This window comes from Poecilia reticulata, linkage group LG17 (genome assembly GCF_000633615.1).
Source record: "Poecilia reticulata strain Guanapo linkage group LG17, Guppy_female_1.0+MT, whole genome shotgun sequence".
Lineage (NCBI taxonomy): Eukaryota > Metazoa > Chordata > Actinopteri > Cyprinodontiformes > Poeciliidae > Poecilia > Poecilia reticulata.
This window is the reverse complement of record NC_024347.1, coordinates 4497233-4523185: the sequence shown is the minus strand read 5'-3', so window position 1 is coordinate 4523185 and position 25953 is coordinate 4497233. Positions and strand designations below refer to the sequence as shown.

General features: G+C 41.0%; 2 protein-coding genes across 3 annotated transcripts; one reads left to right on the top strand and one right to left on the bottom strand.

Moving 5' to 3' along the window:
* The first annotated feature begins 1079 nt into the window (after positions 1–1079).
* LOC103479004 (histone-binding protein N1/N2) lies at positions 1080–7546 on the top strand. The gene is made up of 13 exons (XM_008433196.1): positions 1080–1191; positions 1340–1450; positions 2644–2724; positions 2833–2942; positions 3022–3258; positions 4120–4190; positions 4261–4337; positions 4410–4483; positions 4848–5036; positions 5118–5272; positions 5917–5988; positions 6355–6432; positions 7120–7546. The coding sequence occupies exons 2-13, from the start codon at positions 1350–1352 to the stop codon at positions 7261–7263; spliced, it is 1389 nt and encodes a 462-aa protein (XP_008431418.1). The 5' UTR covers positions 1080–1191; positions 1340–1349; the 3' UTR covers positions 7264–7546.
* A 1828-nt stretch (positions 7547–9374) lies between these two features.
* Positions 9375–25900, bottom strand: gpbp1l1 (GC-rich promoter binding protein 1-like 1). 2 transcript variants are annotated; one of them, XM_008433192.2, is made up of 13 exons: positions 25711–25900; positions 20806–21776; positions 20356–20563; positions 19106–19220; positions 15760–15889; positions 14227–14558; positions 14070–14145; positions 13791–13987; positions 13197–13340; positions 12892–13047; positions 12023–12147; positions 11844–11946; positions 9375–10006 (listed from the first exon to the last, which is right to left on the bottom strand). In XM_008433192.2, exons 4-13 carry the CDS (start codon positions 19163–19165, stop codon positions 9833–9835), a joined length of 1497 nt encoding a protein of 498 aa, XP_008431414.1. In that variant the 5' UTR covers positions 19166–19220; positions 20356–20563; positions 20806–21776; positions 25711–25900; the 3' UTR covers positions 9375–9832. The 2 variants fall into 2 exon arrangements, with proteins under 2 accessions (XP_008431414.1, XP_008431415.1); XM_008433193.2 differs by lacking the exon at positions 25711–25900 and adding an exon at positions 25524–25614 and having other exon boundaries at positions 20356–21776.
* Positions 25901–25953: the final 53 nt, after the last annotated feature.

The following is a 25953-nucleotide window of genomic DNA, read 5'->3' as shown; positions in this document are numbered from 1 at the left end:
ATTATTTCACAATATATCCACATGTGCAATATAGTACATCATTGTCCCTACAGAGGACAGACTGATGAATGAGAGGCTGACTGAGAGAGGCCAGGCTGAGACTTGTTCTGACACAGTGGAGGCAAGAAAGTCAGCAGGAGAAACTCAGAGGGGATCTGTCAGTCACAGCAGGGTACAACAGAGCAGAAACACAAACAGGCACCTGCTAATAATACAGCAGCAGCACAGACATACACACATAGATGCTGCACCACTTCCTCTTTTGTTCGTTCGCTTAATAAATCTAAATAGGTTTCATGTTTTATACAAAATTTAGGTCACGCATGAAGTTAAATCTGTTGGATCCTGGTTATATTTGGACTTCTTTTGATGCTTTAGGTATGCTGACTTATGCAGAAGGATACTTAATATTATATATTTAAAAAGCTTGCAGTGTAAAAAAAAAAGCAATAGAGGAACTCTATAGATGTTTGTTTTTAAGAAAAGGGCAATTTTTGAATATTTGTAGTTTATTAAGATATAATCTACATGACCTGATAAGAACCTGATCTGTATAATTTACACTTAAGATCTTTAAAGCAGAGGTCAATATTGATTTTATTCTACGTGCCATATAAGATAAAGACATTTTGAATATTCTTTTACCTTTGATTTTATGGCTTATTGCTGTTTCAGGGTCAGTTTTTGCAATAATGAACATTTATAAAATGCTCATCTCACCTCCTCACAGGATGCTTGCCGTTGGCTGGCATATTAATCTATATCAGAACTCCTCACTGGTTCCTATTTGTATTTGGTAACCAACAGTATCTCCTTTGTGGTGCATTTGTTCACACAAGACATTTCCCCCCAATTTTGCCCTTAAACTCCAATCGTTTTATAGTATTTCTTGTATTTCAAGAAATTCTCATAAGACTCATCTGTGAACACCGCCGTTTTAGATTAAATAAAACATATGAAAGAGTTTCCTTTTACTCAAGCGGTCGATGAAAAATAAAAACAACATACTGTGATTCAGAACAAATGTGTCTGTACCTTTAAGAATTCTCCCGCGTTTGTCTACGACACCGGAAAGAGCGAGCCCATTTCGCGCTAAATTGAAACAACAGATCAGTTCAGTAGTCCACGCGAGGAGCAACTCACACGTCACATCTCCTGAACCCCTCGCTGCCAGTGTTACTCTTCAACAAGGTCTGCTGTTTCTTAGGGCTCTTCAAAATCTTTTTTATTTAAGTTTACCAGAGTAAATATGCAAATTATTATTTAATTGCAAGAAAAATACTTTTTTGTTTGTTTGTTTTTTACTCAAGTGACCACTTGCTTTGGTTTCTCTGTCCAGTGAAGCCAAGATGGAGGAGGCCAACAAGCTCGTCGGGACTGGCAAGAAGTACCTGGTGACGGGGAAGGTGGTGGAGGCAGTGAGCGCCCTGCAGGAGGCCTGCGGGATGCTGTGAGTCCACTGGCAGACTAAAAACTTTATCAATTAGTATTTTATTTATATATATATATATCTTTAGAAAGGTTACAAATAATTTCTTCATTTTGTATCTCGAAAAATTGTCTATTTTTTATGTATTTCAAACAGGCTATTTTTTGGTTGTCTAAAATTCTGGACTTAAACATCCTCTCCTTTGTGCCAGTTTCCTTCGGGTGTCCTGCGTTATCCTAATAATAGAAATGAGTTGATGCGGCCCAAACAGTGTTGTCCGCATTTCCGCAGTTCACTTTCACGACTGTTTCAATGGTTCATTTTAATTATAGTGGAAATTGACACTTATAAATGTTCTCAAAGAAAATGTTTGCTCCCCATTTTTCAGGAGCTATAACCCTCCACCTTTTCCTCACTGACTTTTAGAAACGTAGCCTTAAGGCTAAAAAGTGAGACACAACCTCGAGATCTGAACTCGGCAAAAAACAAACGAACAACAAAAAAAACGTCGACTTCAAATTTATTCAGAACTCTTCACTTTACCATCAAAACTGCGTTTTAAAGGGACAAACAATTGAGTTCCAAATGCTTGGAGCGAAAGCGTGTAGAAATCCTGACTGAGTAAAGTTTTTTTTTTTTTTTTTCATGTCTATCCATTTACTGCATCTTCAGTCTCAGTGTTATGTGTCAAACAAATTGGTCCAATTTTGTCACCAGGAAAATGCAATTATTCGAATGATAACCCAGCTGGGAACTAGAGCTGAATGTAAGCTGACAATAGCCAAACATTTTATTTTTCTGTGTTTTGACAGTAGCCAATCTATGGCAGAATAGAGGACCGACTCACTGCCTGTACAAAATTAACAAAAACATTTGGGTCCTTCCAGCTGCAATAAAATATATTACTGCATATTTCAATGCAATTACATGTCCATTCTGTGTAATACCTATATGAACAATAGATCTAGTCACTTTTCACATCATGGCCTTTGTACAAAAAAACATAGATTTTTAAAAATTCCCAGATTTTCTGTTTTGTATTTAATTTTATTTTATCTGGTAAAATTTATTTTACTTTATTTAGTAAAAGGGGCAATTTTTTTTCTCCTAGCAACGTTTTGCAGAAGTGCATTTTGAAACGGAATATTTCGGTGCAAGTAATCAGATGGTGTAACTTGGTGATAATATTGACAGGAGAAAAATAATAATTTCAGAGCTAAGAAGTACGGAGACACGGCGGATGAGTGCGGGGAGGCGTTCTACTGGTGTGGGAAAGCACTGCTGGATTTGGCACGGTGGGTTTCAAATCACTAAACTAGCTTTAACTGTGGCAGTAATTTTTTTAGAGCGCTGCTTGACGGCGCTTCAAGTCTGTAGATGTGAACGACGGGATGTGATTACAGGATGGAGAACTCTGTCCTGGGGAACGCTCTGGAAGGAGTCCCAGAGGAGGAGGAGGAAGAGGAGGAAAAGCCCAAAGACTCCAACGTTGAGAGCGTAGAGAACGCTGATGGTGAGGGGGCGGGGCTAACTACTTCAAATCCCACTGGGAGCTGGCTTTAACGCTTAATGCTCCTCTGTCGCATTGTTAGAAAAGTCCAGAGACGAGCTGAGGGTTCAGGTGTACGACGCCATGGCGGAGAAGAAAACCAATGACTCTGAGAAGCAGAGCGAGGCGACGGAGGAGAGCACGACTGAAGGCTCGGAGGCTACACCGAAGGAGGAGGAAGAGGACGGCGAGGATGAATCACCAGCTGAGGAGAAGGAGGGAGAATCTGAAGCAGCTGCTGAACAGGAAGAATCTACAGATAAGCCAGAAGAAGCTGGAGGTGAACTTCTGATTTATCCAGACTGTAGAGATGTTTCTGTTACAAATGGGCACAAAACATTTCAGATGTCAATATTGGCAGAAAAAGGATGCAATTTCACTGAAAGAATGTCTTAGAATTCTGAGAACATTTTTTTTTATTTTGATTCTCAGAAAATTACTACTTATTTCTCCTAATATGACCAAATTCTTGTAATATGACTTTATTGTTGTAATTAAAAATGGAAAAAAAAAATCTTAGCTTGACCCCGATATTCCATTGCAGCGTTGTCCTGAATTCGAACTCCGTAAAAATAAATGGCTGTAAAACACGCTAGTCTAACAAGATGGCCGCCTTTGGTGTGGCGACATCACTCTGGCCTACGGAAACCCGAGGAGTTAATAGTTGGGAGGGGAAAAGACAAAATTGTGATATATAAACATTTTTTTCCTTTCAAACATTAAATCTTCAAAAACCAGAAATTCAATTAATTGTTCAAATGAATTGCTTGTAGTTTAATTTCTACAGTAAAGCATCAGTAGCTGCATTTCCACTAAAAGTGGCTCAGAACTTTCCCGACATTCTGCAAATGTAAGGCAAAAAAACAGACACAATTTCACAATTGCAGTTTCCCATCAAATAAGGCGATTAAAATCCCACGTGAATAAATGTGTTGATGTGATGAGTCAGACCAGGTCACTTCCTGTCATCTTCTTCATTTCCACCAGTAGCAACATCCAGTTATCGATCGTGTAACTTGCACGAAAAAAGTGTTTCAATAAAGCAAATTTATTTGCACAATTACAATTTGCGCAATTTTTGCACTTAATGGAAACGAGCGGTTCAGCTGCATGCCCTCATAACCACGCCGTCCCTCCGTAGGCGACGAGGACGATGAAGAGAGGGAGGCTGAAGCGGAGGAGCTTGGTGAAGGGGAGCCCACTGCTGACAAGGTACTGACCGCACACTCGCCTTCAGATGGGAAGCGTGACATCGGCTCACTGTGCTGTGGCCTTCCTCCAGGACAGTGAAGATGAGGAGGTGGGGAACCTGCAGCTGGCCTGGGAGATGCTGGAAGTGGCCAAAGTGATCTACAGAAGGTAGAGCTGCAGCGACGCCTGCAGGATCCAGACGCCTGCTGGGATCTGACCTCATGTTTCCGTCTGACTCAGGAAGGAGGAGAAGGACGACCAGCTGATGGCGGCGCAGACCCACCTGAAGCTGGGAGAGGTTTCTGTCGAGTCGGGTACAGAGCTTAGCCAAGAGACTCACTTTTTCAACACACCGTTACATTTTCAGGGTGTTTGCTGGGAGGCCATATTGTCACTTTCCTAAAATAATGGCCTGGGACAATTTTTTATTTTTTTTAGGCTTAGGCCATTATTTTAGGAAGGTGACAATATGTAACTAAGAGGAAAATTGTATATGTAAGGGGTGTCCAGAGTGTGGCCCCGGGGTCATTTGTGGCCCTTGGACTGATTTTGTGCGGCCGCCGACTGCAGTTATATAAATCCAGCCTGTCCATTTTTATTTTTTCTTAAATCAAGCCATAATCATAAAGTCAATTCCAGGGCCACACACATATTACTCATATTTAATCTGCGTGTCAGGAAACTACAACCAGGCACTCGAGGACTTCCAGGAGTGTCTGAAGCTCCAGCTGAAGCACCTGGACCCGGACAGCCGCCTGCTGGCAGAGACCCACTACCAGCTGGGGGTCGCCCACAGCCTGAACCTCCAGTACGCCCTGGCCATCCAGGCCCTGAACAGCTCCATCTCGGTCATCAAGAAGAGGCTGGGTGAGGCGCCGCCCACCTGCCACCACAGCAGATCACCACACGGAGAGCTGACCTGTTAGTCTGACGTTGTTGACCTTTCAGAGAAACTGCAGGAGATGATGGACAAAGCTGAGGGTCCAGAGGCTCTGGAAGACGAGAGGAAGGAGATGGAGGAGCTGAAGGCTCTGCTCCCAGAGATCCAGGAGAAGGTGGAGGACGCCACTGAAGGGATGAAGAGCAGCGCTGAGGCGGCTCAGGTGAGCTGGGAAAGAACAAACTGCTTATTCTGTGTTTTTCTTTTTAGTGCAGGGCGTCTGCATCCTGAGTCTTAAATTTGTGTGTCTAAAATTACATTAAATTCACCAGAAAAATAACAAGTTAGCCTTAAATACATTTATCACGGGTATTACATTTTGTTCCAGAATTATTTCATCTTATATTCTATGCTCTTTTTTTCTTATGGCGTTCAGTTATGCAAAACTTTGATTCGCATGCAAACGTCTTTACTGCGTTCTGTGATTAGAGGCACTTGTGGCTACTGCAAACATGCTACTAATACACAATTGAAGGCTAGCTAGCGTGAAGCTGGCCAGCTTTTTTACATCTATCATGGGTAAGTGCACATTTCTAACCAGTTCTCAGGTCAACACATACGATTTATTTGCGATGCATATTTTAAATTCCATTCCTGGCCTTACAAAGTCTGTGAGTTGGTGAAACCCTGCAGAAGTTCTTTGAAAGAAAGAAATAACCTACCAAGATGTTGCTTATATTCTGAATACTTGATTATTTGGACCAATCCACAGATGTATAAGTCTCCTGTTTGCATTCTTATTGCTGACAGATGCTCCACGGCTCCTGTTCTGAGTTTTTTGTTTGTTTGCTTTGTTCCCACCTGTAGGACGGAGCCTCCAGTTCCTCTGCTTTGCCTGATTCTACCGTCAGCCCTGCTGACCCTTCGTCCAGTCCGGCAGTAAGTCTGCTCCTGAAATAACATGGATGAAACATTCACGCTGGGAAACAAGATATTTGAAGCTTTTGATTTCTTAAACACTCACTTCCTGTCACTGCGAAAAGGTCTGATGTGGGCCAGGCATTAAAACCCAAACAAAATACAGAGGAGGTTCCTGAAATGACTAAAACTCTCCCCATCGGTCAAACATTGTGGAATGTCCCCCAGATGGCCAGCAGGGGGAGTGTTATGATCTAACTTTAACTTGAACTAGTTCGGGTTCATTTCTCATTTGTCAGAAGCAAAGTTAAAGGTTTCGGTTGCGTCTCTTACTGCCTAAGTTTGTGTTGTTTTCCCCAACGGCTTTTTGTCTCATTTTCCAACCAGCTGCAAAGCACCAACAGCACCAGTGAACATCCCCCCACAGTCCCAGTGTCTGATATCTCCCACCTGGTCAGAAAGAAGGTGAGCGCTTGGACGTTTGACGGTGACGCTGGTGTAGGTCGAGGATCTCAGTTTCCTTTAAAGGAATTCTATCCAAAAGTTCAGATCGAACTAGAACATGAGTTTCGGGTTACTCCAAGGAATAATGCAAATTCAAACATGCAGTTAATGATGATGGTACTCAGTGAAGTTATAAATTGCCTTTTTATGATTTTTTTTTTTGTAAACCTCTTGCTGCCTAAATTTGTGTATTTATTTTTTAAAGCATTTTCTTGCCGTCAGGTGGATATTAAATTAAGCAGATTAACATATTTAGCACAATATGTAACATTTAGACATTGGCTCATTCTTTGGCTGCATCACAGTAGTTTGATCTCCAGCAACAGGCTACACAATGTTTTCCACAGACCTACTGAAGAGATCCAGGGTTTGTGACCAGTGGTGATGACCTGGTAGACTTGGTTCCTTTGGGGACGGAAGTTGCAACATTTGTTAAATTTTTTTCTATTGGTGTGGTTTTCTTTCAAACTGCCCTGTATCAAATGCCCCAAGAACACCTGACGGAAACACTGAGCGCAACTTAGCGTTTCACAAACTTTAAACAAACTTTCTTTGTGGTCTTTGGTAAAAGACCACAAGCTATTTCTTTATATATTACCCAGAATGCCCTGTGCTATGGTGGCCTAATTTTTCTGTGCTTCCTTTCAGAGGAAACCAGAAAGTCCGGTAAAGGAAGCCGAAGTGAAGAGGGTGAAGCAGGACGACGACGACCAGGAGCCCCACACCAACAGGATCCATAAAGCTAACGGAGATTCTGCCAAACACGTCGAAAACATGGAGGTGGCAAAGTGACGAGTCTTTAGGCCTCCTTCCACTTTCCTTGATGCTCACTGTCCAAGAATATGAAGTACACTCTGCTCAGGGGACGCATCTCTGAAGTTCAGAACTCCGATGTTCAGGTTTGGCTGCATAAAGACCACAGAACCTGGAGCCTCCTCACTCGTTGCATTTTAAGTCGGTGAAGTCAGACCGGTTCATTCTCCTGGACAGCTCTCACACCGTGTTGCTGCTGTTGTAAATATGTTTTTCTAAACCTTTTTGTAACCTGTAAAGTTAATAAAGACTGTTGGATGAACTTTCTTGCTAATGATCGGATTTGACTCGGGTGTGTTGAAACAGACGTCTGCTTCAAAAGACATGACACCTGGCATGTTAAAGGTAAACTGGTCGAAAGAACTTGAATTCATTCTTTACAAATCCTAATTATAGCATTTTATGCTGTAATTGGCAATAAAATGCCAATTCTAGCTATTTATCGCCTTAACAAGCAATAAAATGCTAGCTATTAATGCAATGTTTTTTGTGTGTGTGTAGATTTTATCTCGCACCTGAGGCTGAGTTGGTTGCGCTTTTGAACCGTTGACCGGCTCGAGTGCACTTTGGTTCCGTACTCTGAAAATGGGCCCACATAGTTCCGAATAATGTGGTTTGAGTGAAGGTGAAATTCAGAAGTTCAAAACCAGGCGTCGCGAAGCCATATGTTTGGCTCACGCCTGGTTTGTTCGTTATACACCTAGCCTAGCTGAGGCCTACCTCGCTTCCAGCACAGTCTGGGCTTTCTCCCCTTGGCGCGGATTGTCTCCAGTGGATTTCTGAGCAGCCCAATCAGTGAACAGCAAAAGTAGTAAACAATTACGTTGATTTTCTGAGCTGTTTTAGGATTGTAGTCTGCCTGTAGTTTTAGCTTTGACAGCAGATTAAATGAACCAAGCCAATTTACAGCAGGACACAAATGTCTGAAACCTTCACAGAACTGGAACCACAATAAGATTCAACTTTAGTAGGTGGATTTTATTGGAGGCTTCAAAGTAGAAGGGGCTGAATACGCACTTACGCCAGACCAGTTTTTTTTTCTGTTTGTAAAAACATGAAAATCATCCCCTAACATTTTATAATTAGGGTTGCACTACTAGGTGTTGGGTCTGCTAAAGCACAGTGAAATACATTGAACCCCAAGATAAATTTACATTTTTGTTTTACTGACGCAGCCTGAGTAATTAAAAGGGGCCAAGAACTCCAGGATTAGAGCTAAGATTTATGGCCTGAGCTGAACTCAGGCAAAAAATGATTTGCTAGATGTTTGGGCTCTGGGGAACGTTAACAAGCCTACAATACATCCAGCACAGAAAAGCCAAAAGAGAACGTGCGATGTAGAGTAAAAACAGCACTGCCCTGCTCTTATCACACATCCCAGAAGATGCACACTGGACTCACCCTGAGGCGGAAACAAAATGGAGCTAGAAGATGTAAAAACCAAAGCCAAAAACAGGAAGTTACACTGCTTACACAAATTATAGTCTATAAATGAAAGCAAAAAAGTCTTAAGCCATCAGGTTTACTTTGGACTTGGGCTTATAGTTCATGTTAATTAGTTGGGATGGATTGATGCCTATGGGCTTGTGTTGGATTTATAAGGCCTGATCTAAACTCCAGCTAAGATCACCTAAATTTATAACCATAATCTGAGCTAAAAATGAGCTCAATTACCTACAACAGTCAATCTGGAGCCTTTCAGACCAGACAGGACGCGTCTCTGAAAACAGTTAGCTGGAAAAACATAAACAACTCCAGCAACAAATCCTAATCTATTTTAAATGACAGTCAACCTTAAAATGATAGAGAAAAACAAATATCTCACTTGTTTTTGTATATTTCAGTACATTTCCTAAAGTTTCCAACCTATAGAAAACATTAGCTCTAGTGTCTTCTTGGAGCACTTTTATTTCGTAGAAAGGCATTAAAGAAAGCGAAAACATTTCATTCTGCAAAGTTGAGCTAAAAACAACCCTGTAGTCTCACAACAAAAAAAAAAAAAGGCAGCGTTTCTTTTTTTTTTTTTTCCTTTTACAACTGGCCTAGACAAAGTAAAGAGGCTTGGAGATGAAACACCACAGTAGTCAAAATTCATAGTGAAACATATCAGCTTGTCAGGAACCAATTTTTATTAATATCATTATTAATGTGTCATCAGCATCATCAATGAAATGAGTTAGTCTGTTTAAAGCAGAATCAAGTGTGCATTCATTGCCCTTCTTTTGTTGATGAACACTTCAGTTCAACAAAGCGAGGAAGAAAAAGGAAGAGGGTGAGGAGAGGGAGGAGGAGGGTCAGAGGTCAAAGGACTGCAGTGAAGGAGGAAACGCAGGGAAAACGACGTCTGGCAGAGCAGGAATCTCCCCCTTCACTGGGATATGATTGGTTTTTCCCTTGTGCAAGAATGATGAAAAAAACAAAACAAAATAAAAATTGAGAAATTTCAAAATGGTGCTCTAAAAAGAAAAGATGAGACAGGAAGAGGGGGTTGCTTGCTGGGATGTGGTGTTGGCTGTTTTTGTTGGATGTTTTGTTCCGTAAAGCCGTGTTAGGATCTGGTGCAGTCGCCGTCGTCGTCCGAGGTCTGGCTGCTGCTACTGGTGTCGGACTCGGAGCCCTCCTCCACGTGCGCCTCCGCCACACTCCTCCAGGGGGTGAAGTGGAGGGTCACGCCCCGCGTCCTGGGGAGAACCCCGTTTCTCTGCATGCCGTTCTTCTTCAGCTGGTAGAAAGAACAACCCCCGCCCCCCAAAAAGCGTAAGCATTTTTAAGTAAAGTTTTCATACTTTTCCAGCACCACACTTTGTAGATAACACAGGTCAACGGCCAAAAAAAATGTTGTCTGGGGTTTTTCAACCGTTTTAGGGTCATTTTGATGAGGTGAATCAATTTGGTTTTGGTCAATCAGGTCAACTTTCTGACCTATGAAGCAACATGAGCATAAAAATGCATGACTTGTTCTCACATCTGGATCGGTTTCCTGAGAATCTGGGATCAGCGAGATGGAGACGTAATGTTCAATTTACCCTCATCAGTGTTTATGATTCAATTTATAGAAATCCTAGTTTGTAACATTTCGTTAATACACTCTCTTAGTAAACTATTTTTTTTCTCCCAAAACTTTTTCGGATGAGAAATGTTAACGGAAATGAACCGATGATGTCACTAAAATGTCATCGATTTAGTCAGAAGGTCGGATTTCTCTAAATCAAATCAGAATAAAAACCTGACCTGGTTGAGAAAAATGGATGTGATTTTTGGATTCAGTGGTGCAAAATTATCCTAATTCAGTTGGAAAAAAACCCTGAAAACTTCCAGAAAATATATTTTTTGTAACCAAGTGTAGTAAATGAAAATGAACTAAAAAAAAAAAACAGCTTCAGTTCACTACATACACAATGGAGTATTAGGGCCACGTTAAGAAAATGTATACGTTATATATATATATACCAGTGACGTGCGGTCATGAACTGATTTTCCATAATTTAGCTTATGTATTTAATGTACTGTGTTTTTATTGTGACCAACTGTGTGTGTAACGTGTTTTGTGTGCTGAGGAGCGATCATAMACGGCAGAGAACAGATTCGAGGTGAGGCAGGCAGTTCTCGTGCCTCCTGGCAGGGGGCGCTCATGAACCCAGACATTGTGACTCCACAACTGCAGAATAAGAGACAGTWACAGCGATCTAGCCATACAGTAGCTGCGCTGATACAGAGAGCGAGAAAGACGTGGTTTTGAGTTGTACTTTAACGGTTTCTCCCTTTGCTGTTAARCACAGCAYGAAATTAATATCTACATGTCTAAGTTTGATTGAGATAACGGAATTATTCTGCGGCGGCGCATCACATGTTAAAGAATAGTCGTTTTACCCTCCAGCATTGTATGCATGCGCAAAATTTCCTTATGTAAACAAWAACATGCAGGGGTCTAGATTTGTAAATCCGATTGTAATTAAGTCGGTGCCTCACCAGCTATGAACCTCACCGCACGTCACTGACACATACATATATTTTTAAAATAAAATTAGCAAAACAGAATCATATTACAAGAATAAAGTCATGACATTATGAAAATAAAAAGTCAATATTACAATTTTATTCTCGTTATAGCTGAACTTTATTCTCAAAGCTACAACTTCATTCCGTAATATTATGACTGTTTTTGTAATACAACTATTTTTGTATTATTTTGAGTTTATTTTTGTAATAGGACTTAAATCTCAATTTTATTGTCATATTTTTTCTTAGTATGACTAATACTAGTTACTCTTCCATCAGAAAATTCAATTATCTCAAGAAATCTATCAGGGAAAAAGCATGCATGTAAAATGTCCACTCTTGGCTCCCGTATTAATCCAACATTAAATTCCACTTTATTACCAAACTGTACAGTTTGAATGTCAAGCACTTTCAAGGACTTCATACAGAAATCAAGCACTTTCCAAACCTTGAAAACCCCCAATTGAATTTCAATTATTTTGAAGGATTTCCTGCCCCGGTACAAACCCTGAACGAGGAAAGCAGAACAATATCTGATCGCATTTCCTTTTTCCCCTCACCTGTTCTGTTTTAGTTTGGAACTCTCTCAGCTCATCTTCTGTCAGAGGGAGGAAGTTGTCGTCGTTTTCTGGGTACTCCTGCCAGCCCATGGCCTTCAGCAACCTGCACCAATCCCCAATGTTAGCTGGTTGCGCCCAGAATTTGTGCGACTCAGAACCAGCTGGCCGGCTTTCCTCACCTGTGCTCTGCCTCCAGGGAGCTGGACAGGTGTTCAGTGTCCGAGTCGCTGAGGGAGTAGGACAGGCCGTTCTCGTGGCACACCTCCTCGCTGTACGCTTTGGGCTCCGGGGTGCTGCTCTCGCCCTGGGGAGGAGAGCAAAACAAACAAACGCATAAAACAACATGTTAGCAAGAACATAATACATACAGTGTGATAAATTAAGAGCAAAAATAAAAAATAAAAGAATTGTTGCAAACTAGGTCTGTCGCAATAAACAATATATCAATTAATCGCATGATAAATTTAAATTAGCGACCTCATTTTAATTTAGAGGCTTTATCGTTTCTTCCTGCCCGTTTCTATTGATGAAAAAGGCTCAACTCCACTGACCGTTCACTTCCTTCCTTAGTGTAAGGAAGGAGTGAACCGCTGCATCAGGCTGTCAGATATGATCATCTCTATCTAAATGTAATGATTATTGAAGGGCAATATAGTATAGACTTAATAATCTGCACTCTTTTGGTTGAAAGTAGTTTTTATATCTACTTTGGTTTCATGTTGTTTAGTTTTTATTCAAGTTCATTTTTTGTTAACAGAGACAGAGTCCATTTTATTTTTTGTTTTTGGTTGTTTTGTTTACCAGTTCCAGTGTTTAGTGTTCTTTTGGACGTAAAGTGTATTTATTGTTGGCAGGATATCATTTGCATTATCATGTTTGAGACAACTGCTCAGCAAAATTTGTTTAAACCAGAGTTTACACAATACTGCCTCTTATTTTCATTCATATCCCTTAAACTTTTTTATCACCACAAAATCCGGCATAATTTTAAAATGGAAGGAAAAGAGCGACAGTTCTTAACCCCTCAGGTTTGAGCTGGCCGCCTCACCTCTCCTGACGTTCCCGGGCTGCTGCTGGTCGTCAGCTCTCCGGTGCCCTCGTCCTTCAGAGTTCGCAGGAACTCGCTTTTCCGGTCCGGACCGCGGCGCATCAGCTTCAGCCTGGAGGGAGCGATGTCTATGGGGGGAGTCGTGCTGGAAGGGTGCTGCAGGGGGCAACAGGAAAAGTTTAGCGTCTTTTTCCAAAATGACACAAATGTCCGCCACTCATCGTTTCTGACGGTTCATTTCGCAGTGTGCCGGTTCTCAGCTTTGTGTTTCAGAAGCGTCGGGCGTCAGGCGGCTCAATTCTAACCTCTTTCTGGGTGTTGTGCTGCGGTGCGCTGACTGGGGTGCTGGGTTTGGCTGCAGAGACGGGGCTGGTGAAGACTGAATCCCGGCCTGGCATGTGAAGGCCAGACTTGGTAATCTCTCTACCGCCGGCTTTCCACTGGGTGCTCTGGAGAAGACCACAAGTCGCTTTATTATTTTTCCCCCCATTTTCTCCACATCAAATATTTCCGTCAGCTTTAGGCCTCACCATATACGTTTTGTAAAGATTATTATTTGCGATAAGTTCCGGAAACTGATCATTACAACCTCAACTGGCTCAACAACTGATAACAAGGATTATGACGCATCTTGATCCAGACATAAAAGAGCTTCATTAACTCCTCCATTTTCATTCCAACACACAGAGACTGTTCAGAAAAAGGCCTCTATTGAGATGTTTTGATGAATCTCTGCTGCCCCCTGTGGCCCAAATGTGCTAAAACCTAAAACCCGTTTTCCCTGAAGGTAGAGGCTTAACTTTGTAAGTAAATAGTAACTAATCCTGAGAGAAAACAGCATGTAAAACTATCAGTAGCTAAGTAGAATGTCGGCCTCTTCTGGGGCCCCTCTGCCCTACCTTGGTGGGGGCCACAGCAGGCTTGGGGACCAGGTTCTTATAGACGCTGGAACCCGTGAGGGGAGCTTTGCTGCCGTTGGTGGGCAAGGTGCCAGCAGTGGCGAACCCTGCAGAGAACGCCGTGCCGGCGTCCTCCTTGGAAACCTTCTTGATGACCAGCATTTTGGACACCATGTGTTTGCTGACGGGAGGGTTTTCTGGAACAGACGTAGGAGAATTCGTGTTACCAGCAGAAACGTTCGATCGTTGCAAGTTCGTCTCGACTAGATGCTCTCGTACCCCACACCCCGGCATGGGGAGCAACTGTTCGCATCTGAGTGCCAGACTTTCCAGTTGTTTCAGGGTTGAGGGAGGGCTGCAAAACAAAAAACACATTTTAGATCCGCTAAAAAAAGAATTGAAGTTAGCTTCCAGTAAATTGGCATCCAGAACTCACAAAGTCCTCTTCTACAAAGTTCAGCTTGTCATCCTTGCCATCTTTGCGTTCCTCGTTGGGGAACTTGTCCTGGTACGAGGTTCCCTTGCGGGGATGGAAGTTGCCGTTGCGCTGCCGGTGCCCCCCCTGCCTGTCCCTGTCGCCTCCGCCCCGCTTGGGGTGGCGCCCCTGGTGGTGGTGGCCGTCCTGGGCGCCGCCACGCGGGGCTCCGTGCCAGTTGGGCGCTTCTTTCCAACAGGAGCCCCCCGCCAGTCCGCCGTGCCCACCCTTGGCCACGCCGGAGTCCACAGAGTCATGCCTCAGGAGCAGCGAGGGCTGCTGCCAGCCATCACCTGAAAATACATTTCATAAACAAAAACACATTATAATAAACTGTCCTGGTTTAAACCTCCACCAGCTGTAGTTTATAACATATAGCTGAATCCAACTTTTTTTTATATTGTACAAAGTTCATGCAGAATAATAAACCAACACAAAGTTGGACATAGAAGTGAGGTAGAAGGCAACGGATTCAAGATTTTACAAAAACGAGAAGAAGAAAATGAGGTTAGGATTACCCTAACCCGTTTCCATTTAGCCTTTATTTTGATACCTCTACATTTATTTTCAAAAAGTCCACAAGTTATGGGTTAGAAAGGCCTAGTCAAATTACAGACCCAAGCTCATTTGAGGATATGGAGCAAAACTTTCAAATTGATCCTCTTCATCCGGTTTGATGCTTTCTACCATTTGCTTTAACTCAATATTTTTATTATTTCTCTGCTGTTTGGACAAATTATTTTTTCCTTGCATTGATCAATAAAGTAATCTTAGATTTTGACTGAAATTGAGGTACTTTTCCCCAAGACGAATGGGCAAAAGTTTTAGTCTCCAGAGAAAAATTGGTTGCTATAGAGATACTCCAAAGACACCCACAGCTGGGATTCCTCTAAAGTGGGTTTAGAAGTGTTGATTAAAGGACTGCTCTCTACTAACACAAGAAAGCAGGGGTGGACATTTATAGTATCGTTTATCATCTATTATAATAAATTTCTTATGATTGTCGCTGCGATAAATTCCAATTAATGCCGTTTGAAAACCTCCAAAATGGTCCGTATTGGTGCACTTTGTTCTCCACCGTTTGTTCGATGAGAGTATCAATAAATTTGAAAATATGATTAAATGCTCGGCCGCAACCAGCTGTTGCATACAGAAAACGCCCACTAGAAATAACTTTTCGGCCATTGTTTTGGCGCCCGCTTTAGCGCAGCACCCACATGCGACGTGTGCAGTGCCTACCTGCTTTTTATGTGCCATGGATTAAACGTAATTACATTGAAAATGCGAATGCTTTTCAAAAGCAATATTTGTTTGTGGGGCTATAATTGCTGTGACACGCAGTCACAGTCACACAGCTACCTAAAAAAGAAGTAAATAGTTCTTCTCGTCACTTTTATCGTTATCACAACAGCACCGCAAAGTACCGTGATAAACCTAAGTCCATATCGCCCACCCCTAGATGCAAGTCTGAAATAAGGTCAGTGACGGGGTTACCTGCTGGAGCGCGCAGGGAGCCGTTGTTGAAGAATCCATCAGAGGAGTTGTGGCGGCGGCGGCTCACAGCAGGTCTGGCGTCTCTGTGGTGGTGAGGCTCACCTTGCTTGTCAAGGTTGGCAGCAGGGGACTGAAGGACGACAGAAAGGCAGCGTGAGTCAAGCAGGAAACACGATCCAACGACATTTTCTCCAGGATACAGTAAAAAAACGGTAGAACAGAGAAGGTGAACCTCTGAATAATCTTTCGGAGGTTCTGATGATATGTAAATGTTTATGATCCATCTCAGCAAAAAAACAGAAAATCTTACAACATTTGAAATGAGACAAAACTAACTCGCAAGTAACTTATCACCAAGATGTAGGAGCTTGTTTTAAGTCAATAATTCCTTAATATTGATTTTTTTTAAAGTACTATTTCCACTTGGACATTATTTCAATAATAAGACATTTTTTCCTAAGTTACAAGTAAAATTATCTGCCAGTAGAACCAATACATTTTCAATCAATATTAAGAACTTATTTAGTTAAAACAAGTTCCTCCATCTTGCTAAAACAGCTTCTTTTAAGTCATTTTTGTTTTATTTCAACGGTACTAAGATATTTGCACTAGATCAAAAATACTTGGTAAAATTTTTTTTATTTTTGCTGACTGTGTAATTGCTTTTCTTTCAAAACAACTTACCAAGTTAAAGAGTAACTAGGGGACTCTAAAGTAGAGCAGGAAATTAAACGACTAAAAGTCACCACACACCGAAAGCCAGGACCGCAACTACTCTGATGTAGCCGAACCATCGACCCGTCATTCTGTGAAGTCCGAAGGTCAATTCAGATTACGTTCTTCAGCACACGCCCGTCTGATCACTTCCACAACATAAAACCATCTTCTGGGGAGTAAACTAGAGTTTCAACTTGTTATGTGAACACAAACGGATGGAAGAAGTCGACCCAGAGGTCAAATAAAGTGCCAAACAGTCGGTAACAAAGAGCAGCTGTTTCTAATATTACAGCTTAAGGAAGTATGATCACACCAAACAGCAGCCGAAGAACTGGTTCTGCAGCTTTAAGTTACGGCGCTTCACACGACCGTTCTCATCCTCTGAACTTCTTCACATGTTGTAAAAATTACAACCGTAAACCTCGGCGTGTTTTATTAGGCCTGCGTCTGATTGCCCAACACAAAGGAGTGAGTGATAGTAAAGTGGGAGAGAATTATACACAGGCTGTAAAATCAACTTCTTAAAACTCTGAGACGTGTGGCATGTATTAGATTTCAGATTTAGTGGAACCAGTTTTGCTGCAAGTTTTCTACATGGTTATTTTCTTGCTACAAATTCCCAATTGGATTTCTGCCTGGGCTTTGACTGAACTGTTGTACCACGAGAATATGCGTTCATCCCTGGAACCAACCATGTAGAAGCAGCGTACAGTTTTGACGCTCCGCAAGTCTGGAACAAACCTCTAGAAAACTGAAAAACGTCCGAAACACTGACTTTTTTTTGTTTTGTTTTTTTAAATCAAGGCTAAAAACTCATATGTTTAAAGTTTCCTTTGACTCATAATAATTGGAACATTGACCAATATATTTGATGTATATTTATTTGCTTGATCATTTTTGACAAAATGCAATGTTTATTGCTCGGTGACTTTTTGATTTGTTTCATGGTGTAAAGCACTTTGAACTGCTTTCTTGCTGAAGTTTATTTGCGATGTAAATAAACTTCATAACATCCACTGAGGTTTGTGGTTGTAACATAAAGGTGAATAAAGTCCAAAGGGTCAACCTCAAGGACAAACAGTTACAATTAAAACTGTTGTTTTTGGTTTGTTTGTTTTTTTGGCAACCATAGATGCAGAGCAAGAAAGCACCAACAGTCTACAGAAAACAAACCTGTTGTAGTTTCTGTTTGACGCATGTCAAAACAAATCTTTGCACTCAGTCAAGTTTAAAGCCTGGTTTTCTTCCACTGTCTACCTCTAGGCACACAGACAGTGCAAGGGAAACACTTTTTAATACAAATCCTTTAATAAAACAGATCATGTTATGTTATTTCGCACATATTCTGTGCAGTAAAGCCATTCTGTTCTATTTGACACAGAACCACTTAATCAAGGCAATTCAAACACAAAAATTAAACCTTTCCCAACAACGGCTCTGAGATAACAGAGTAATGAGCCTGAGGAAATATGAAATCATGTTCAAATACTGTCATTAAAACTATAATTTAAGGTTTTTGTTTGCAACCTCAGACACATAACCGAGAATTTAGATACCGTTGTCTATGAAAAACTTTGTTTTTGTTGTGATTCCTGCAGTGCAGAGGCACTAGTCACATCACGGGGACGCCTAGTGTTTAGGAGGGGAACTGACAGCTTCCATATGTTGTATCCTTTTTTATTGATTATCATAAGTAATTCAGTAAAAGCCTATGCAATGAAAGAAGATGAAACATTACATAAATCAAACTGATTTATATTGTTATCGCTGTATAAACTGCATTAGCAGCAGCAACAGGAGAGCGGCTTGAAGAGGAACAGAGAGCTGCATAAACCAGATTAAAAAACTAAATCAAAAGTAAGGTCAGTTACATGATTTTCACTGACCAGAATCAGAGCAGACTGCAGACAGTAGAAAGCAAATTATAAGATAAGATTTTTTTAATATAGAATTTTAATTTTAAATACAAAATGTTTATATATTTCTACAGTTTTGTCTTATTTCCTGCTCTTGACTGTGTTGTTCTTTCAGTAAATGGCCTGTTTTGATTCTATAAACTCCAGTTAATGACTAATCAATAACCAAATGAGTTGACGATTATTCCAATAATCACAGTTATTCGTTTCAGTTCTATTTGGTTGTGGAAATTCTGCATGAAAACAGAAAAAAATATGTTTAACTAGCCTTTTATATACATGTTATAAGCAAATATATCAACGGGATTTATAACATTTTGACCAAAATTATTGAAAGTCACAATGGAGAGTCTGAAGAGCCACACAAAACGCCAAAAAAAAAAAAAATCTATGAAACTGCTCCCGAGTCAAAAGTAGCAAATCAAGCTCGCCTTTGGTCTGATGAGGTCTTCACTCAGTGGACAACATTTGACAATTATGCATGTTTTCCTTATTAAGGCACTAAAAACCGTGTTGAGGCTCTGCTGCACCACAAACTGACTGCAGTCATCAACCTTGAGGGGAATTTATCTCTGAATGCAGACACACACTCAGATCCCAAGATATATTGGAGCAGTGTGTGCAAAAACCCCCCCCAAAAAAACACTTTGTCTTTTCTCACACACGCGCAAACACAAACACACACACACACACACACACATATATTTCGCTACCTTGGCAGGCTGGGGTGTGGAGAAGTTAAGCCAGGCAGGGACAAAGTCATGCTGCGCCATTTAGGTCCAGTGTTTCCGGTCAGTGGATGGAGGCATCAAACCTCATGGCCAGGATCTACAGAAACAATTTCCGGGGATTAAATTCAGGAAAAGATAAGATTCATGTTTTATTCAAAACGCCTCCGATGGTAATTTTGTTTTGGATCAATAAGCGATCTGCAGAAAAAGGTCAGAAAAAGGGGAAGCCAAAAGCTATTTTTAGTAGGAAACAAAGCGGGATGTGCTGCAGCAGCGCCTGTGAAGTTGATAATCTGACAGCTTGGTTGTAAACACACGGTTTAATTTTGCTCCATGATTCTTTTACAAAAAAAATACTTATGCAAGACATTTTCCTATGTAGTAAATAAGTATTTTTCATTGGAAATGGAAGAGTAGGAAAACATAAAAGTTGCCGAATCACTTCTGGTTAGCGCCGGGCGATACGACATAAAAATGTAATCAGATTTTTTTCGTGCCAGATACAATTTCCTTTCTAACCAAGAAACTACAAATGACAGAAAACACTTATTTCAATCATCCTGTGTGAGCTGTATTAGGGCTAGGTTACGAGAACTTTTCTTTATGTACGACAATATAGTCATAATATTAGCAGAACAAAGGCGCAATTTTACCAGAACGTCTTAAAATTACGAGAAAAAAAAGTCGTTTTAATGACAAAAAAGGCTGAGTAATTAACTTTCTTTGTCTTATAAAAATATGACTTCATTCCAGTAATATTGTGACTGTAATCTTGCAATCAGGAAACCAAGATCTCAGCCTGCCCCTTATATTCCGTCGTAGAGTTGACCTGAATGAACAGAAGCTGTAAAAGTAGCTAGTGAAACAAGATGGCTGCCTTGGGCAAACCAACGTTACTTTGACCTATGGGACCTGTGTCCTAAGAACGACATCAAAATCACATGTGAATGAGCTTGCTCACGAAATAAGTGATTAAAAAAAACACGCAGCGCCATCATCATCATCCATCCATTTCCTGTCATCTTCTTTGTCGTTTCCGTCAGTAGTAACATTGGGTTGCCGAAGATGCAAAAAAGTGTTTGTTTTCCAAAATACGCTAATTTCAGAAAACCACCTCATGCCAGTACAAAAACTTGCCATGTTTCAATTAATCTGATTTACTTTCACAATTCCAATTTGTGCAATTCTACGGTCAAAGGAAACGCAGCTAGTGAGTGAAACCTGAACATTACCCCAGAGTCTGTTGCTCTGAAGTCCTCTGCCTCCTCTCGCTCCCTCTCTCTCTGGCTGGGCTCGGTTCCTTCAGGCCTGTTGGCACTGATCACAGACGGCGTGCGCTGACAGATGGGAAGCGGCACAAAGAAACCCCCCGCTCCACCTCGACCAGGACAGTGCAGTCCCTTTCTCCAGACGTGGATCCCTTCGTCCAGGATGAAACAGCTGGAGAGGAGTCAAAATAAAGGGGGTTCTGCTGGAATGATCTGGAGCACTGATCCAGAAGAACAAAAATTAAAAAAAACTAGCCAAGCGGTGTGACTGGATCTTTGCAACAGAAGAGCAGGAAGGGGGAAAAAAAAGTCTAGATTTTTTTTTTTTTCCGAATGCGAATTAAATCACGTCTTCTGCGCTCTTTTGATGAAAGTTCTCACAGTAACTTGTTTTTTTTCTTTCTTTTCTTTTACCTGACAAACTGACTTCTTCAGTTTTGGAAGCACTTGCTCCTACTGTCGTGAAATAACAGAAACTCAAAACTTGATTGGGCTTAAAATTGATTGGCAAAAAAAAAAAAAAAGAAAAAAAGACGACGCCAGAAGTGATTTGTCCCCCAAAAAAAGTTGAAAAAGGAGAAAAAGAAGCTAGTCCCGTCTTATTTTCTGCGGAAGGAAAGAGTCTACTGTGGAAACTGTGCGTCCTCGAACATGGACGGCGCTCGTGAAGCAGTCCCGCTTTAGCTCCAGGCAGAGGGAAGAGAGGCCGGTGATGTCCTGCCACACCGTGTGCCGGTTCGCTACAGTCGACGAGCCTCTCACCGAATCATTTTTAAAATCTACGCCGGCAGGCAACGGAGAAAAAAAAAAAAAAAAAAAAAAAACAATTCCTGAAAGTCTCATTTGTCAATGGAGGTCGCTGGAAGCCGCCGTTCACCTCATTAAACTGGCGGAAAAAAGACTGTCGTCGCTCGAAAGAAAAAGATTCAGCAGACGTTCAAAGTCACATGACAAAGAGAGGAGGTAAAAAAAAAATGTATAGGCGCGAAGTTACATCTCTGTGATTTTCTGTTCGGGTTAGTGAATTTGAGACGTTGCCGAGCGAGTCATCGTAACGCCGGATTTAGCTTTGGAGCTCATGTAATCACATCTGGAAGATGCCCGTGTGGTTAGGTGTGCTGTTCTGACTGGAGGACACGCAGGACTTCGGCCTGATTTCATAGACACGCAAAGTCAGAAAGCCTTCATGAAAGTCGCCGAGCGGGAACTGGGACTCGTCCGAGAACGAAGCCTGACAGAGGCTTGATCGCTGGCTTTCTCTGTTAGAGGAAGAGGATGCTGGGAAAGCGGCGATGTGTTTGATGTTTGGAAGGCGGAGCTCTGAGCGCCTGAGATGCTTCGGGGAAAGTTTCTTCTTGCCGACTGCTCACGGGAACAGACTGGATCTGAAAAATAAAAACAAACCCAGGATCATTTATTACGTCGGCAGAGGTTAGAAATGCAACAATCCGGCTGGCAATTCATTTTCAGTTTCATATGTCGCTAAATCTTTATCTGCTAGAAATAAACTCCAAAAAGTCCAGCCGTTCTTAGTTTGGCTGCAACTGATGAAAATTAAAAATGGAACTTCATGAAAAATGTGACGTTTTGAGAGGAAAAATTTATTCTTGGAGTTACAGAGTTTGTCGTAGTTTCTGATGGGAATCTTGACATTTTAAATCAGGATTTGTTCAAATTTCCCCACAGAACAATTGGAGCAATGTCAAGCACTTTGAAGGTAAGTTTTAAAACTTTTCCAAAATCACACTTTGGAGACAAAAACAGAACTAAAACAAAAAGACATTTATCACTGTTTTTAATAATATTTTGTGATAGTATTCTATATTCTACAGGATGGGCAAGGTAAATTAAAATGTGACAACGTTTTATGTTCTGAAATGTTTTTCTCTCACACAACCTGAACACCTGACTGGGCTGAGAACAAAACAGTAATTTAACAAAAGAAAATTAAAAATACACCAATTTCAATAATTTTGCTTAACGTATAAAATATAAGCCAACCTTAATTTCATTTACACAGATCAATAAGTCTTCTGATCCATTAGGACTAATGGATATTTATTACATTGAACAATCCAAACAAATTGTGTTAAGGATATTGACCTTCCTGCTCAAATTAAATTTACATACACAAAAAAAGACCTTGTAAAAAAAAAAAAGTTGCATTTTCTGTCATTTGACAAACAAATAATTTTGGCAATTTTAGCTGAAATAACAGGAAAAGTTTATTCTGATTTAACTTCAGACAGAGATTAAACAATCAGTGTTGTAGTACTAGAGATCGGTCTTGGTCTTGAGACCATTTTTTGATGGTCTCAGTCTCGTCCGCATTTGGTCTCGGTCTTGTCTCGGCCTCGGGCGCTAAGGACTCGGCATTTTATTTCAAGACCAGTCAAGACCGCAACTGTGAAAATATCACTAAACGTACAGCATACTGTCCAGTTTATTTATTAACATAGTTGTTTTCAGTGGATGCAACCCCTCTCACTTGCACGCGGCGCTCCAAGACATGTGCAGTGGTTTCCTCTGAGCGGCAGAAGATGTCTAATCGTCAGTAATAAAATAGCGCTGCATAAATCTTAAGAAATCCGATAGCTACAGCTAACTCAGCAGCGCTTCGCTTTCACAGACGGTGGGGACGTCGTCTAACTTTTTTCGTCACTTAGAAAAGAAGCTCAAAGAAAGGTAAAGGTAAGCTCCATTGACGTGATGTTAGCAAAGCTAGCTGTATAGAGACACATAAGCATTTGTGATGAAAAAGGTTGTCACTCACTGCACTTAATTATTGTGCGGAGGTGTTGACTGACTTGTCGCATATCTGGGACAACGCTGTATCCAAAAGTCTGCAATATGGTGATGTGACATTCAGGAACAGTCCTATTTTTATGAACGGCTCTTTACTTAGAAAATAGGACTGGAGTGTCACTGAGAGCCGTTCTTTGTTCTTGTAATACTCTGCGTACACTGCAGTAGCTATCATTATTTTATTTAATCATGTACATTGATATTTTTTTAATTAACAAATAAATAAAACAAGAACGAAAGAGCATGCAGAGCATATGATTGTTTTCGTTCAAAGTGGCAGCTGTAATGTCTGCCATGGTGTCAGACTACCTGGCTTCATGTAGTGGGAGAGAGGGTGAAAACAGTCACGGTGAGCGCCTTGTGCTTGGTTACTTCTTTGTTGCTCCTTGGTCAGTGTTCATAGTTGAGCGTTATTTACCATCAGGGCATTGCCTCAAATGCTGTTTAATGGTGCAGACCGTGATTGTTTCTGACATGAGCAATATGGGCAAACTGCCAGGGCGTTATCTTTTTAGGAATGGCACGAGACCACCACAGATTGTAGCACAAAGATGGAAGCCCTTCATTTTAATATTGGTAAAATTTATTAAGTATTTAATATCTAGGTGTTTCTATGGGAATATGGATCTTTCAAATCAATTTGAGAAGCAATTTTGATTATATTTCACCATTTTATCGTGTCCTGTAGCACGGGGCGCTGGTCTTGACTCAGTCTCGATTTCCCTCGGTCTTGGTCTCGACTTCGTCTCGGACCCTAAGTCTTGGTCTTGTCTCTGTCTCGATACGCTCTGGTCTTGTCTTGGTCTCGGGTTAGGTGGTCTTGACCACAACACTGGCGTTTTTTTAGTTGTATAAAAAAAATATCTGGTTTCAACTGCAAACGATTATTTCCAAATTTAGGCTTTTAAATAGAGCGCTAGATTGCACTTTATTGCAAAACTCTGCAGTTTGAATATCAACCACTGTCAAGGATTTTATACAAAAATCAAGGCCTTTGCAAACCGTGAAAACACCTAATTGAAATCCAAGTATTTTCAATGATTTCAAGCACAAACTTTTCAGTCACCTTAAAAGTTTGACTGAAACTTTAGCATGTGGACAAAACCAGACAAAATGTATGGTACATACTTGGCCACAGTGAGAAACAGCCAACAAAAAGTCAAGGTGAGACTTTCAAACTTAAAGAGTAATGTACAATATTTTTTAAAAAGCCAACGGTCCCCAAATACATATCAGATTGGTGTCATATCATATTAGTGAGTATGAATAATTTTGAGTCCTGTGTTTACAATTTTTTTTAAAAATTCAATAAATAAAAAAATTTAAAAAATCAACAATTCAAAATGTGTCACCCAAATTCTTGTTCAACAAAAATACCTAAGAAACTTTTGGAATAAATTACTAAAAGCCAAATAAGAAGCACCAGTAGCATAAAATTACATCTGTGATAACCATTAGCAAGCAAGCAGCTACTACTATAAAATAAAATGTGGAACTGAGAATATATTGCAGCTCTTTAAATAGAAAATTCAGGTTTTAATCGAGCATTTAGATTCCTTTTAAGTCCCTAGAGCTGCTACAAACAGCCTAAATGTGAGACATTTACCAAAAGACTCTAATTTAAGACATGCTCAAGGAAACAGACGTTCAAAGACTTCTGCTATCATCTGTGAAGTTTTCATTTAGAAGAAACCCGACTGCTTAAAGTCGAATTCGTCTCCAAATCGAAGGTCTCTTTCATTGAATTTTCGTGAAGCCATGTCCACGGTGAGCTTCACGCGCAGGGAGAGCCTGGACTGGCTAACGTATCCCCACTAAGCCATTACGTAAGAGATCATCATCAATGAGTTGGCCGCGGACAGGCGGACAGCACTTTGCAACTCATACATTCACTTTATTATCGGTCAAAATGCACGTGCGTCAATTTCACAGTTAGAAAAATAGTTGAGCCAACAGCACCTCGTCGTAAACAAACCCAATGTGCCCTCGGAGCTGCAGCAGCAACCCAATTCAACAGTTAACGCGCACGTTTCACCGAGCTAACTGGCTAAATTAAATGATTTAAAGTGCTATGGCATATTTCAGAGAGGTAAATATTCCACAGCGTTTATTAACTAGTTGATGATGACCACCGGAATATAGCGCCGTCATTTATGTCCCACCTCCGCAGCTAGCAAACTGTCTACAAAACTAAGGTTCACGTTAGCATAGCAATTGTTAGCAAAGAGCTGGCATTAACTAGCCTGTTTAGTCACCCGTGAAAACAATGAAGTATTTAGCAGGAGTACGTGGGGTTAGCTGGCTAAGTCGACTTAAAATGTACTTACTATTGCAATAATGCATAAAACCACCAATTTGAGCAACTGTCACGGGCTTACAAAAGAGGTAAACAGACCTGGCTTGGTTGGAACAACACAGTTTCAAAATGGCTACCTTAGCAGCAGCACCACACATTTATCAGCTTGCTAAGTGCTAGCGAGCTAACTTGCAGTGTTTTATGACGATAGCGCCTACCTTCTTAGGAGCAATGTAGTCTCAAGTTGAGAGGGATTCCCATACACAGGAACTCTGTGAACACAACAGACACAACTTCTTTCTGTATTTGCAAACTTCTTCGAAAATCGGGCTGTCTACGTTTGTTTGGGTTTTAGGTGCGCTTACGACTGGCGCTGGCACTGAAGGGATTCGAACAGCCTCAAATGTGTTGCGTTCAAGAACTCTCGTCAGTATGCAACGGGCGGAAGTTTTAAACAGCTC

What these genes read in the sequence shown, in the direction of transcription:
- gpbp1l1 (XM_008433192.2), bottom strand. Translation starts at nt 19,165, where the DNA reads ATGGCGCAGCATGACTTTGTCCCTGCCTGGCTTAACTTCTCCACACCC. An exon ending in ACTTTGTAGAAGAGGACTTT is followed by an intron (nt 14,146 to 14,226) that starts GTGAGTTCTGGA and finishes TTTGTTTTGCAG; the next exon opens with CCCTCCCTCAACCCTGAAAC. An exon ending in CTGCTGTGGCCCCCACCAAG is followed by an intron (nt 13,341 to 13,790) that starts GTAGGGCAGAGG and finishes GGTCTTCTCCAG; the next exon opens with AGCACCCAGTGGAAAGCCGG.
- LOC103479004 (XM_008433196.1), top strand. Translation starts at nt 1,350, where the DNA reads ATGGAGGAGGCCAACAAGCTCGTCGGGACTGGCAAGAAGTACCTGGTG. An exon ending in CAGGAGGCCTGCGGGATGCT is followed by an intron (nt 1,451 to 2,643) that starts GTGAGTCCACTG and finishes TAATAATTTCAG; the next exon opens with AGCTAAGAAGTACGGAGACA. An exon ending in CCCACCTGGTCAGAAAGAAG is followed by an intron (nt 6,433 to 7,119) that starts GTGAGCGCTTGG and finishes GCTTCCTTTCAG; the next exon opens with AGGAAACCAGAAAGTCCGGT.